Below are 14,903 nucleotides of genomic sequence, written 5' to 3'. Positions count from 1 at the left end.
AAGACGAAGTCAGTTGATGATAAAAATTTTTAAAAATCTTAAGACCAATCTCCTTATATTAATAGGTGTACATTGCCCATATGACCTTCCATGGGCAGAGGCAAAGTAAAATATTGATCACACTATGGCTCCACAATTAATGCATTTTCGATACATTTGCTTGGCAAATCTGCGTCGTTCATATAGATATTAGGATTTGGCTAATTAGCTATAGAGTTCTAGCCTGTTTAATAAATCGAACATGACAGCCAGTCATGGACTAAATCTCTATTGACCCATTCTGTTTTTACAGAACTCTGACTGGATGTATCTTGATTGGTGCTTTAGATTTTTATTTTTATATGATAGGCTATTGGACTTTGTCTTTATTCGGTTATCTAGTTGAAGGAAGTTAATTTTATTGGTGAAAAGACATATTTAAAGCCACTGATTGGAGCATATTATCAAGATTTGAAGAAGGTGGAAGCCGAAAACGCTGATCTTTTATGTTTTGTTTGTTTGGTCTTGTTTTTACATTAAAGAATTTTTGTTTTGAAGAAGTTTCCATGGTGGTGCATCTATTTTATATCTTTTAATGTTATGTGATCCTATCTCGCCTACATTCTGACTGATGGGTTCGGAGCCGATCCCTCGGCTCCGACTCGGCACGCTTATGCTATAGAGCGAGGCCTCTAATTGGCTGAGCTATCTTTATCCCAGGATGCACCACCACTAATCCCCCAGATCTCGTTTGCCGCTTACAGAGCTTGGACGTGGTCTCAACATTGGCTGGGCTAAGTACTATATTTATAGTCTTTTTTCCTGTCAGTATTTCCCTCATTTAAACCCAAAAGCTGTTTTAACGGCTATTTTTTGTGTACAAGTGTGTTTCTTGTTGTTTCATTGAGTTTTGCATATATTTTCCTGTCAGAGAAGGTTCTGTTTAAGTTAGAGGGGCCTTCCCCTGTACTAACTACTTTAGTGGTTGTGTGTGGGTCAAGTACCCGTTTGAGTTAGAGGGTCTTGACCCTCCTTGTTTTCCCTTTTCTCTTTCTTACATTTCTTGTGTAAAAAAAAAAAAAAAAAAAGTTCTTTAGTTTAATATTTTTCGGAGTTAGTGGTTTTGTTCCTGTGTATACAAACTCTTAATCTACTGTTGTGGTCTATTTTTTGTACATTATGTCTAAAGAACATAAACCCTCCGGGTTTAAAAGTGCACGAGGTGTGGGTTCAAAATGTCCATAACGGACGACCACTCCTCGTGCGTCTATTGTCTTGGCGCCAAACATCTGCAGGAATCGTGCAGTGTATGCCATGCGTTTTCCTCCAGAGTCCTCCAGGAGAGGAAAAACAAATGAATCCTCAAAGGATTAATCAAGCCTTCTTTTGAGGAGGCTTTGTCTTCCTCTCCGTCTCCTTCTAAAAGAGCGCCGGCTCCGACCAGTCAGTCGGATCCGACGGCTAAGAAGACTAAGCAGACTTCTCCATCGGCTCCACGGACTTCGGAGCCAAGGTCGGAACGGTCTGCCTCGATGCCTCCAGCCTCGACCCCTCTAGTTTCGGAGCCGAGGTCTGGGGCATCGAGAGGCGGGTCACCCTCATCGGCTCCACTGATATTGGAGCCGATAAGGGTCATCGGCTCAGACACTTCCCCCTCGGAGCCGAAGTCCTTATCGGCACCGAGGGAAATTTCTTTGAAGGTTTCCTCGATGCCGATAATTGTTGAGTCCTTTCGAGCCGGTCCCCGCCCTTCGGAGCCGATGGAGAAATCGGTTCGGGCCCGATCGGTATCCTCAAGATCTTCTAGGATGTCTGATTCGGACATCGACAGGGTGCTCCTTCGACTCTTCCAGTCTCCGGTGTTCCAAAAGATGGTTTCGGCTCCAGCCCATTTGGCTTCGGAGCCGATGGTCCACTCCCTTACTGTACTTCCTCCTCCAACAGCTTCGGCACCGTTGGAGCAGGTGTTGGTGGAACCAGTGGAGGTATTAGGGTCAGACCCGACCCTTGCTCCGATTCCGGCTCTTGAGTCTGAGTTCAGTGCACGGATTTCTTCCTTCGGCCCTGGGGGGGAGGCTTCGGGATTGATACTTTCGGTCCCAAGTCTCCCTCTTGGTGCATTGGCGGCGGGAGTACCGTCCACTGTCGTGGCCACGGAGGGGGGACCTTCCCAGGATTCTGGTGGTCCCGCCTTCAGGGCTATGAGGAGTGCTCTAGCCAAATCTTCATTGGCTACCTCCACAGTTTCCCCAGCTCCTTCCCTACATTTGGAGACTGGGTCGTTGGCAGTCCCCCTGTCCGCAGACAGCGGAGCCCCTGGGCCTCAGGTTACCCCGGCTGGGGTTTCTCCCCCTCCTGGAGGTCCTTCTGAAGCCTCTTTGGAAGAACCTCCCAGGAAGAAAACGTGCAAGAGGAAGCACGTTGACTCCCCTGACGAGTCTTTGACATCTGACACCGATCTCGATGATGCAGAGGGGTCCCCCAATCGTCCTCGGATGATGTCTCCTTTGCAGACATCCTGGAAGCCCTAAAACAACGAGGCGACTGGCAGTCCAAACCTCCCTCTGCTGATGAGTCGGTGTTCCTGAAGGCCTTCGGGGCTCAGCCCTCTGCCTCCTGAGTGTCTCCGCCCTTCGACGAGCTCTTGGATTTGATTTGTCGACGGGCGTGGGAACACCCAGACTCTGTGGAACCGGTGCCCGCTCATCCAAACAAATTTCTTTCGGCGCCCCCAGATAGAGAGTTCCTTACGAAAGGTGTGGCTGTGGATGCTATGGTGGTGGCATCTGCTACCCAGCAAGATGTAGCAGAGGCTTCTACGTCCGTCCATCCTCCTAATAAGGAGTCTAGGAGCATGGATCGGTACGGCATGCGCACCCTTAGTTCAGCGGCCTTTACTCTGAGGTCTTTGAACTACCTGACGCACTTTACGAGATTCCAGAGGGATCTGATTAAGGAGCTATCCGATACCCTCTTAGGTAACCTGCCTGAGGAGCTGGCCCAGACGGTTGGATCTCAGCTGGCTACAATGTCGTCCATTTCGAACTCGTCCATGAGGCTCATTTCAGATGCGGCAAGGCGCGAGTAGAGCGGCGGGTACAGGCATTGCTCTACGGAGACAAGCCTGGCTCCGCCTGTGTCATTTCGCGGAGGCCTTCAAGTCTTCATTCGCCGACGCCCCCTTTGATGGGTCCTCCCTGTTTGGGCCCTAGGTGAAAGACGCACTTACCCGCTGTGAACAGGAGGGTAAGACTCTGACTGCCGTAGGGGCACGATTTTCCACTCCCTTTCGGCCTTATCCCAAGGCTAAAAGAGGAGGGAAGATGTGGTTCCGTAGATCACAGAAGTCTTACCCCTCTCAGCAGGAAGGTTCCCCCTCCAGAGGCAGAGGGGGGGGGGAATTCATCAGGAAGACGCCGTCCCAGAGGCGGCAGAGGCCCCCGCAACACTGGAGACCGCGAGCCCTTTCGTGGCTCTTCAGCTTTTCATAGTCCCTGAGGGATTGCCCGACTGTGCTGCTCCGGAGCCAGTCGGGGGTTGTTTTTCGAAGCACCTGAAGGCCTGGGAAGGGATCACTCAGGACCGATGGGTGCTTCAAATTATCGCCGGAGGTTACTCCATCCCATTCTGCTGCCCCCCCCCCCCCTCAGTCCAAAAGAATCCCGGACCCGCCACCCAGTCAACGGGATACCGCAGCCTTAGAAATTTCAAAGCTGCTGCAAAAAGGAGTCATCCAACCGGTCCCCGCAGACCAGATCGGATTAGGGACTTACTCAAGATTCTTTTTGGTGCCAAAAAAGACCAGGGACTTGAGGCCCATTTTGGACCTAAGCAACCTAAACCGTTCAGTCAAGAAGTCCAAGTTCCGAATGGTCACTTTACAAACCATTCTCCCATTGTTGGAGAAATGTGTTTGGATGTGCTCCATATACCTCAAGGACGCGTATTACCATATCAAAATACATCAAACGTCCAGGAGACACTTGCGCTTCAGCCTAGGAGGCAGTCATTTTCAGTTCCGTGCGCTGCCCTTTGGTCTCACCACAGCCCCCAGGGTGTTCACCAAATGCTTGGCAGTAGTGACTGCTCACTTGAGGAGTCTAGGATTCCAGGTGTTTCCGTACCTAGACGACTGGCTTCTAACTGCCACCTCCAAGCATCTACTTCTACGGAGCCTGCAAGCCACAACATCACTGGGCAATTCCCTCGGAATCACCTTCAATTGGCCAAAGTCTGTGTTACGACCATCTCAAAGAATAAGATTCATAGGGGTAGAGATAGATTCAAACCAGATGCGGGTCTATCTACCTGCAGACAGAATTCAGACCATACAAAATCAGGTTCGAGCCTTACTCCCCAGGTCCAAAGCTCCAGCCAGAATGGTCCTGCAGCTATTGGGATCGATGTCTGCCACAGTTCTGCTAGTTCCCTTGGCAAGGTTACACATGAGAATCCTCCAGTGGCTTCTTTCAACTCAGTGGTCCTTTCAGGAACTCCCTCTCAATCATCTAATATGGATCACAGAATCTTGCAGACGGGACCTTCGCTGGTGGCTAGTGTCCTCCAATTTGGATCAGGGACGACCCTTTGTTCTTCCTCCTCTGGTGGCCACTTTGACCACGGACGCCTCCCAGACGGGGTGGGGGGGGGCATTCCCTGGGCAGGTCAGTCCAGGGCAAATGGCACCCGGAAGAGACCCCTCTCCACATCAACATCCTAGAAATGAGGGCAGTACTCCTGTCCCTTCAAGCCCTTCACGATTACCTCCCTCAGGGCGTAATTGCTGTTCACTCAGACAACATGTCAGTTGTCTGGTACCTGAACAAACAGGGAGGGACCAGATCCTATCCTCTTTGCAGAGAAGCGATGAGAGTCTGGGAATGGGCAGTCTCGACCAAACGCTTCCTAGTGGCTACTTGCATACCGGGCAAATCCAATGTCATAGCCGACAGGTTGAGCAGAACCATCCTCTCTCCTCACGAATGGTCTCTGAATATGACTATTACAAGGCAGATTTTCAGCGAATGGGGAGTTCCGTGCTGCGACCTCTTCGCGACTCCTCTGAATGCGAAGTGCAAAGAATTTTTCTCCCTAACCCCGGCTCCGGGGAAGAGCCCTATGGACGCGTTAGTCCATCCTTGGCCCACCGGCCTGCTTTATGCCTTCCCTCCAGTTCCTCTCCTACCCAGGGTAATTCAAAAGGCATCTCTCTTAGGGAGCAAGATGATCTTAATTGCTCCTTACTGGCCTCATCAAGTCTGGTTTCCCTATCTTCGGAAACATGCTCTGGAAGGTCCATGGTTCCTGGACCAGGTCCCAGACCTACTGATTCATCAGTCGGGACTACTACACCAGTCCCTACACACATTAAAATTGACGGCCTGGCTCCTCCTCTTCCGACCATAGTCAGGAGACATGCACTGGACCCAGATGTGATGCACATATTGTCTTCAGCCCACAAGCCTGCTACGAAGAAACTGTATTCTAGCAAATGGAAAAGGTTTGCTATCTGGGCTCAACTCCGGGGCCTGGACCCCATTTCTACTCCCGTGGCAGAAGTACTCAAATTCCTGACCTCTCTTTTCAACCAAGGCTCTTCTGTTTCTACCATCAAAGTACAATTGGCAGCGATTTCTAATTTTCATGAATCCATAGACCCACCTTTAATGAGCAACAGGTTGTGTAAGACCTTCTTGAAAGGTGCTGCTCTATTAAGACCTCCGATTTCTCATCCTGCACCTCCATGGGATCTCGATATAGTATTACGTGCCTTGACTTCTTTCCCCTTTGAACCGGCAGCTACCTGTGATCTAAAGTTTCTATCATGGAAGACAGCCTTTCTAGTGGCAATTACTTCAGCCAGAAGGGTTTCAGAACTTCAAGCTTTGTCAGTGAAACCCCCGTACTTGGTTTTTCATACAGACAGGGTATCCCTCAGACCAAATCCTTCTAAGTCTGTTCTACTTTATGCTTGCAACAGTCGTTAGAGCTCCCAGTTTTTTTCCCAAAATACTCCAATAAAGCGGAGTTTATTTTCCACACACTAGATGTCCACAGGCAGTTACGTTTTTATTTGGATAGGACCAAACAATCAAGGAAGACAGATCAGTTGTTTGTGTCCTTTGCAGAAAACAAATTGGGCAACGCGGTCACAAAGGTCACTATTGCCAAATGGATCAGGGACTGTATTACTCAAACTTATATTTATTCTAACAAAGAGCTTTCCACCTCTGTCAAGGCTCATTCTACAAGGGCTATGGCTACTTCGGTAGCATTTCATTCTAAGCTTGCTATTGGTGACATTTGTGCTGCGGCTACATGGTCTTCCCCGCACACCTTCATTTCTCACTACAAATTAGATGTGGCATCTAGAGGACGAGCTTCATTTGGTTCCACAGTGCTCAGGAGTGTTTTCCAATGAGCCACCCGATTTAGGTGCTAGGACGCTGTCCCATCAGTCAGAATGTAGGCAAGATAGGATCACATAACATCTTTTAGTTATGTACTCACCATAACTTCAGATGTTTGGGATCCATCTCGCCACATTCGTAATAACTCCACCCTCCTTCCCCTTCCTTGGAGATCAGAGGATATCAGAAGGTCCGAATCCTGTTGTTTCATCTTGAAACATCTAACAATGTTATATAAACAAGCTGTGCATGTGTGCATGAATGCGGACAAACAAGATCTGGGGGATTAGTGGTGGTGCATCCTGGGATAAAGATAGCTCAGCCAATTAGAGGCCTCGCTCTATAGCATAAGCGTGCCGAGTCGGAGCCGAGGGATCGGCTCCGAACCCATCAGTCAGAATGTAGGCGAGATGGATCCCAAACATCTGAAGTTATGGTGAGTACATAACTAAAAGTTGTGTTTAGTGCTATCTGGACCACCTTTAGCAGCATCTACGATTTTGGATTTTCATTTCATGTTTATAATATATGGTAAAAACTAGATATTCTTTACAGGAATTATTCCTGCTGTAACATTTATTTTGGATGGTAATTCAGTGCAGGTAGATGTCTACTCAACTTCCAGAACTTAAGTTGTCCTTTGTATCGTGTTTCCTGGTAGCTCCTCTCAGTTTCATTTTATTTGTTTGAGTGGGCACTAGAGGATCTAATTTGAAAGTTCCTGCCTTTGACCCCTAAAACCTAAGATACCTTCTCTTTTAAATCATTCTACCTTCATAGGAACCTGACAAGTATAGCTGGTTGCTTAATTGTTAGTGCTAAATATGCCTTGCAGGCACACTCCTTAAACTGTTTAACCTAAGCTTATTTGCTGGTTTTTATCTCTGGTGAGTGGTACACTGTAAGTGGTGATGCCCCACCCCATCCTTTAGAGTGGGCTTTTAACCACTTGGGTAGTTAAATACCTGTCAGCCTTACAAGCTTCATCTGCAAAGATAAGGAACATATAACAGATCTTATAAACTGCAGTATCAATAATCTTATCATACATCACCCCCCGTAAATTTGCTTTTTGAAGTGTAGATCCTTTTAACATAGTGTTATGAAGGCTGTATATGGTGGTTGTGCAGCACACACACTGCACCATTCCACATGATGGCATTATTCAAAATTAAATGCTTTAAAAATCAACTCATATGTAGTAAGATTGATAACAAGCTGGCTGAAAAATAGAATCCACACAAGTTGTACCTGCTTTATCAGAAAGTATGAAAGTGACTAGTGGTGTCCCTCAGGACTCCTTGATGAGACCTTGCTGTTTGGTATTTATTTATTTCTCAGAACTTCGGAGAGGCAAGACTTCTGGCTAACAAAATTTTGCAGAAGACTGCAAACTGGGGGTTAAGCTACCCTACGACACCCACACCTTCCAGAATGAACTTTCCCTAATAAACACTAGGTGTACTGAACATGGGCTCAAACTAAATGCTGGAATGTGTAGTGTAATCACATTTGTTAGACAACCCCCTTCCCCTCATCAAACTGTGTAGACAACATACCACTACAAATCTGAAAACATAGTTAGGTACCTGGGTACTTGGGTTGATAACTCCCTTTCTTTTTACCATCATGTGACGATGCTAGTCAGGAAATCCTTTTATTTACCAAGTCTGATTTTCATAAGATTATCATCAAAGTCTAAAGAGGTGATCACTCCCTTATACTCAACATTGATCAGGCCAATTATCAAGTACATTGGCTCCTGTGATATGTTTAGCAAGATGCTGCCCAAACAATTAGATTCTAAAGTTTTCAAATTAAAAACATTACAGACCTTAAGTCTTTGAGCTGCCAAGAGATGCAGAAAGTTCTCTATCCCTTTGTTCAGTATTTTATAGACTTTTGATTGAAGATCTGTCTCGCTTGCAGCACCATTAGATTCATTTGTCCTGGAACTCCAGCCATGGACCTAAATCTTCAAGAACAGATAAAATGCAGTGGAGAGAGAGGTTTATAAACCAGCATCTCCCAAACCTCTGGAGTAAACGGCCCCTACATTTTAAGCAGTGAAACTCACTCTCTTCTTTTTAATATAACCTAGATGACTAGATGATTGTCTACAAATTTACTGTAAGATTGACTGATGTAGCCCTCCAGGAGAAAGGGGATTCAGCCTGAGGGGTACTGGCAAGGTATGAATGGTCATAAGCCTCAGTGGCCATAGAATATCTATAAATCTATGAATTTTTGTTAGTGTATACAACCGCATGTAATTCTGCACATAAGTTGTTTTCTTGCCTTGGTTATACCACTACTGCACTGTTTTCTTTTTTTATAAATGTTATTTTAACTTTATCATGTGCTGCCATCTTGAGTTCCAGTCATTTCTGAAAAAAAATACTTGTGATCAGCATACTCACTTAGTTACTAAACAGTTAAATAAATAATAATTCAACTTTATAGTGGTATGTTTGAACCTGCTTGGCCCACAGGTTAGCTTAAGAAATGTCTAGTTCTGCAATTTAACAATGGGTTTGGAACATTTACCAGGCTTATGTTTGTTTTCTGACTCTCTTGTTAAATTTGTGCAACTGAACAAGTTTTGTAACATCATGTGTGGTTGCCATATCAGTCTTTAAAACATGCACCTTGTCATTAATTAATTTTGTCTTATACTGGAGCTGAAAGGCAGTAGTACTGGTTAAAAATATTAAAAATGTTTACAGTTTTATTTCTTGTTAATGCATGTGTACCCATGTCAGTGTTCAAAATGTGTGAATTTAATAAAGCTGTTTTAAAAAAAAAAAAAAGGGATAAAATGAGGTTATGTGGCCGCTGTTATTTGGCCTCTACTTCTCAGAAGTCAAAGCAAACTTCAAAGACCTACAATTTACCAAGTTTGAGGATGACTGCAAGCTGGGAGCAGTCACGGAATCCCTCAAGGACTCAGTCCTACAGGAGGGCTTATCCTAAACAAATAACTGATGTCAGAGTTGTGGACTAAAACTGATTGCCAAAAAGTGCATTATTGTTACCTTTGGAAAACTAACTACTCGGAATGATCACATTGTCAGTACACCCCGTAACAGTAGAACCAGCAGTCAGGGATTTGGACATTTACTTTGATAGTGATCTAGTTTTTGACAAACATGTGTACCAACTGTTGTGAGGAAGTCCTTCTGTACTGCACAGTATATAAATAAAGAGATGACTTCTAGGTCCGGAGTGGTCATTGTCCCACTTTACTCTGGTCTCATTAGGCCCCTCATAGAGTTGTAGTGTCCACCTTTGGTATATACCTGTCTGAGTACTTGGATTGTCTGCAGAGGTTCCTTACAAAAAAACAAAAAAAAAAAAAAGGCTGGTCTAAGCCACATGACCTCCATGGACTGCCTCAGTGCCCTATCACAATACTTGGTCTCGTACGGAATACTAAGAGGCGACTTATTCCTGGGTTATAAGACATTTACAGACTTGAAGAGACTACAGTAGCAATAAATTAGCATATGGTGTGGAATTTATTGCTCCTGTGGTCTCTTCTGATGTGGATTTAGTGTTTTGTACTTGTTTTTTTGGCACCTGCACTTGCGACCCCTAAACGGGAAAAGCCGAAAAGACAAACAACTTTTCGAGGTTACATTTACAAACCTAGCACTAATGGGACCTGCTGCACGTTCGCAAGTCAAGTGGCATTAGAAATGCCGTTTTCAGAGACCTCAACCTGTTCTTCAGCATAAACAGAACAGTGTGGAGGGACAAGTACATATCACAATGGATACCACTGTTATGGAACAGACTCCACATATTTGAACAAACTCACTCGGAAAAACAGCAAACTTTTAAAACAACAAAGGCGGGTAGCACTGTCAGTAGAGTCGGAGAACCAAATATACTTCAAACAAACACTGTTTAATGAGCGCTTTCGGTAGGATCAGTGTCCTACCTTCTTCAGACAACTAGAAATCAATTAAGGTATTTAAAACATGAAAAACGTCACAATTAAGCAATTAGTAAATAACCATAAGAAAGATACTTGTCCTTAAAGCTGCAATGGATTACCTAATGCTGCACACTAAATAAATATATATACACATTCATTTTTCGCATTTAGTCATCAATGAAGCTGGATATATAAATTATTTTATGGAAAATAGATAAATATCTATAAATAATATATAAATATAAACTTGTGTACAACCATTAATAATGAAAAAATAAATAATTAAAAAAATAAAATAAAAAAAATGAAAAAATATAGACATTATGTATATTTTAAAAATATATAATTATATTTCTATAAAGAATTAATAGAATATGTTTAAATACGAGTATAATATGTTAAATTTATTTCAATATAAAATGAGTTAAATTTCTTTCAATATAAAATGAATCTAAAACGTGTGTAAAAATGTTTATATACCAACACATATAAAAGCACATATCAGGGGCAGCCTAAAACTAAACACTCTAACAGTAAGCAATCGAGAAAAGATAAAACCATTACTATATAGAACAACTTGCCAACATAAACTCAAGATGGAATAGAGTATGTGGCTCATACATATAACATATCCCTACAAAATAAAACAATAGGTAGATTTGTGCAACACTAATTAGGTCATCTATTTAAAGCCAAACGTTTTAAGATACATTTAATAGATATATATTCATTTAGACCTAGATATATGTGGGCTTCAGTTCTAATCTGCCATGTAATTTCGTCAACTTCTAGATTTAACTGCCAAGGAACCACCCCTGTGATCCAGGTGCCTTTGTTGTAAAATCGAAAATTTAAAACCATGGTCAGGGAATGTCTATATATATTTTTTCTGTATTAATGGTTGTAAACGAGTTTATATTATTTATAGATATTTATCTATTTTCCATAAAATAATTTATATATCCAGCTTCTTTGATGACTAAATGCGAAAAATGAATGTGTATATATATTTATTTAGTGTGCAGCATTAGGTAATCCATTGCAGCTTTAAGGACAAGTACCTTTCTTATGTTATTTTTACTAATTGCTCAATTGTGCCATTTTTCATGTTTTAAATACCTTGTTAATTGATTTCTAGTTGTCTGAAGAAGGTAGGACACTGATCCTACTGAAAGCGCTCATTAAACAGTGTTTGTTTGAAGTATATTTGGTTCTCCGACTCTGCTGACAGTGCTACCCGCCTTTGTTGTTTTAAAAGACTCCACATATTTGTAAAACAAAGTCCTTCATGACCCTGTTTGTGTAATTTGGAACAGTGGATAGAAAATAGGAAGTTTATCCTAGGATTGACCCTTATCAAACCCATGGGCAGAGGCAGTGCTTAAATGCCATACCTTACAGTAGGGACCTCAATACACTGGAGACGAGACCCAAACAAAATAATCTGCTATAGCTGAGAAGTATTTGAATATAGCTATGGCAAGGATAGTTAAACACCTATGGGATAACGCAGCTGGCTGATAAATGGGAATCAGGACAGGGCTTAAAATGTATGAACCTGTAATGTGACAATCTCATAACAGTCTGTATGGCAGTGGCACTGGTAATGGTTATAGTATGGTCATGGAAGAGATGTATTATACAGTAAATGTGTGTGTGTACATGTATTTGTGTATGTCAAATATTATGCAGTCTGTTTAGTTTAATATATAGCAAAATTTAAAGCTGAAAAAAAATCTAGTGTAGACTGATGCATTTTTTTCCTTTCTTTGCTGCTGTTTTTGTAAGTCATCAACCCTTTCTCAGTCTGTTCATTCATTCTCCATTACCAGGATGAGAGTCTATTTAAAGGGTCCATTTGGAAATTGTTTGAATTTTTTTCTTTTCTTTTTTTTTTATATGCTGCCAACACACTCCAGGTTAAGCAACAAGGAGGGGATATGCATTGGGATGTTGCAAAGGGTGTCCACTCAGCAGGAAGCCTTCTTGAAGCATGAGTGGTAAAATTGCATCACCGGTGTGCCACCAAGTATAGGCATCTCTCTCCATCCCCTGAGAGAGGAGAGTGGGCCAGATCATTTTTGCAAGTCCTGATCCTGAAATTTCAGAAATAGATGCAAGCACCATGCAGGGATGCCACCATTGGTTATACTATTTCAGGAATTGTTTTCTTGTATACAGATGTTTGATGGATTTTGCTTGAGGTGTATTGTCAACATTTTGAAGTTGCTGCCAGTTGTGAGTCTTTAAGACTTGTTTAATTTATTCCAAAAGATGCAAGATTGTTTATCAAAAGGCCAGTATTCTCTGATAGTACGGTGCATGTACGTTGTAACTTACATTGTTCTCCCATTCTCTGGTTTTACGAGGTATTGTTGCTCATGCAGTTTTTGTACTACTTTTCAGTCTGTAGAATACATCTGGATTTCATTACTTGCTTAGAACTTTTGTATATTGTTTTTCCTAGTAATCACTTAGAAAAGACTTTGCAGTTACTGATGGACAGAGTGGATGACATGAGCCAAGATATCATTAAGTATAACACCTATTTGAGAAATGCGAGCAAACAGCAGCAACAGAAGCACCAGGTAAGAATGAGATAATGCAGTGCCGTTATATGAAAATGTATTGACGCAATGCAGTGTTTGGAATGTGAAGGTATTTTTCTTCCTCTTCCATATTTCATTTTGTGGTTCTCTTACTTGCTACCACCTTCAGAACAGTTCAGACTTAAAATGTCAGACCATGGTGGACCTACTGGTCCAGATATAAACCTGCATTGTATGTGGAGGGAGTAGCATAATGCACCAAGTTTAGTTAAATATGTAGCTGATGCATTTTTCATCAAGTCATCCTTTCATACATGATAAAGTAAATTCTGTTGATCAAAGTCAGAACATCAGTGCAAAATGGAGTGAGGGGCAAATCACCCCCCCCCCCTCTTATGTGCAAGGGTCCTTGCCCTCTGAACCCCTTAGCAAATACAGCCTACCCAGAGTTCACTCATCCTGTGGATTAGTTAAAACTGAACTATGTTGAATCCCTTTGCTGACATGGACTCTGTTGATCAGAACTTAATAAAAACACATTGAGATTGAAACCATAAATATTTTAGTTACTTACATGTACGCTCGTAAATATGAGCTGAGAACATCCAGATTCACCTCTCTCTGTTTTCTCCTACCCTGCACACATTTGCAGTTGCCTTCATCATTGCTTATATTGTCACTGTCTCAGAAGGTGAACATTTTGGGTACTGAAATACCCCTAGTCATCCCATTGGTATGGTGCCTGTGTAACTCTGAGCTTGTCATAACTACAAACCAGCCATTTTATTTGGTAGTAAACTAGATAAGTATGTTATTTTTATATGTAAGTTGTTATTTGCCGAGTAAAGAGTTTCTGCTTTATTCTTTTATTGTTTGTGGAATGTTAACATTGTTTAGAAGTAGACCTCTCTCTCTCTGTCCTTAGTCAGACATTAGCTGCAGTAATGATCTCCATAGTTTGTCACAGAATTAAATAAACAACCACCAGAGTTTAAATTGATATCGGGGGGTCCTTTTTGAAGAATCCTGTTCTTGGTGTCCATCCTTTGCACCACTTCCAGTCTGGCAAGTTATCTGCAAAGTTCTCGTACACAAGATGCATAAGGTCAAGTTAGCACACATCTTGACTTTACATGATGACTGCATAGGCACTCCTCACCTTCTGAGCGTATTAATTCTTTTCTGCTGTGCAAATTGTTTGGACTGGAGTGTTACTGAGAAGTTCCCATGCTCATTGCATACATTTAAGCTGACTGTGTGTGCCCATGTAACAAGGAGATTAAGTTAAATCCCCACAGAGGCATTGCCTTTTGTATTGTGGGGTAACATGATGATGCACTGTCACAGATATCAACACGTCAGTCTTGCTACTGAAAGACATTGTAGGGAAAAGTTCCTGGACCGCTTTACAAAAAGCGAGTATGGCCATAGTTAAGAGCTTTTGCATAGTGATCATGGGAGAATTGAGTGTAGTCCCAGGACAGTGCTGGACTGCTGCCACAGGGGTGGAATACTGAAGAGTAAACCTTGTTTTCTCTTCTGAGGTCAGGTCCATTAATAGGACAAAATTCCATGGTGTTCAGGTGGTGAGCTCATTATTAGCTACCAGAGGTTTGAGCCCAGTATTAGTTGTCTGCCTTGGTGGGTAATGATGGCTAAGTGGATATCTGCAGTAACCCACATTGAGTATTCCTAGGGAGTTGGTGTCACGTATCCCCTTGTTGATGAATCCTAGCTCAAAGGAGACTGGTTTGATCCTGGGGATCATTCTGTTGACTCATTAATGTGCATGTTGCTGAAATACTTGGAAATCAACCTTCATCTTCCCAGGTTTCTCTCCTGGCTCATCATTGTCTTTCAGCCGGGATAGAGGGCAGGTTGTCTTGCAACAGAGCTTGTACCTTTAGGACCTAGACATAAAGCAAATGTTTGTGAGTGATTGAGCCATGAGTGTCAGATCACGCAGGGCATACGGTGCAGATGCTGTAGTCAGACTCTGCACAGGCTTATTTATCCCCACTTTAT

The 14,903-nt window shown here is 42.8% G+C and overlaps 1 protein-coding gene across 1 annotated transcript in view; it reads left to right on the top strand.

Annotated features, from left to right (window-relative positions):
- Positions 1 to 14,903, top strand: part of EIF3H (eukaryotic translation initiation factor 3 subunit H) — an 895,984-nt gene that overhangs the window by 711,576 nt on the left and 169,505 nt on the right. The window contains exon 6 of the mRNA XM_044067066.1: positions 12,797 to 12,917. Coding sequence (XP_043923001.1) covers positions 12,797 to 12,917 — 121 coding nt within the window. The remainder of the gene's footprint in view (positions 1 to 12,796; positions 12,918 to 14,903) is intronic.

The sequence above is a fragment of the Protopterus annectens genome, chromosome 3.part1 (genome assembly GCF_019279795.1).
Source record: "Protopterus annectens isolate FY-2018-M chromosome 3.part1, PAN1.0, whole genome shotgun sequence".
NCBI lineage: Eukaryota > Metazoa > Chordata > Ceratodontiformes > Protopteridae > Protopterus > Protopterus annectens.
This window is presented reverse-complemented; position numbering and strand designations above follow the sequence as displayed.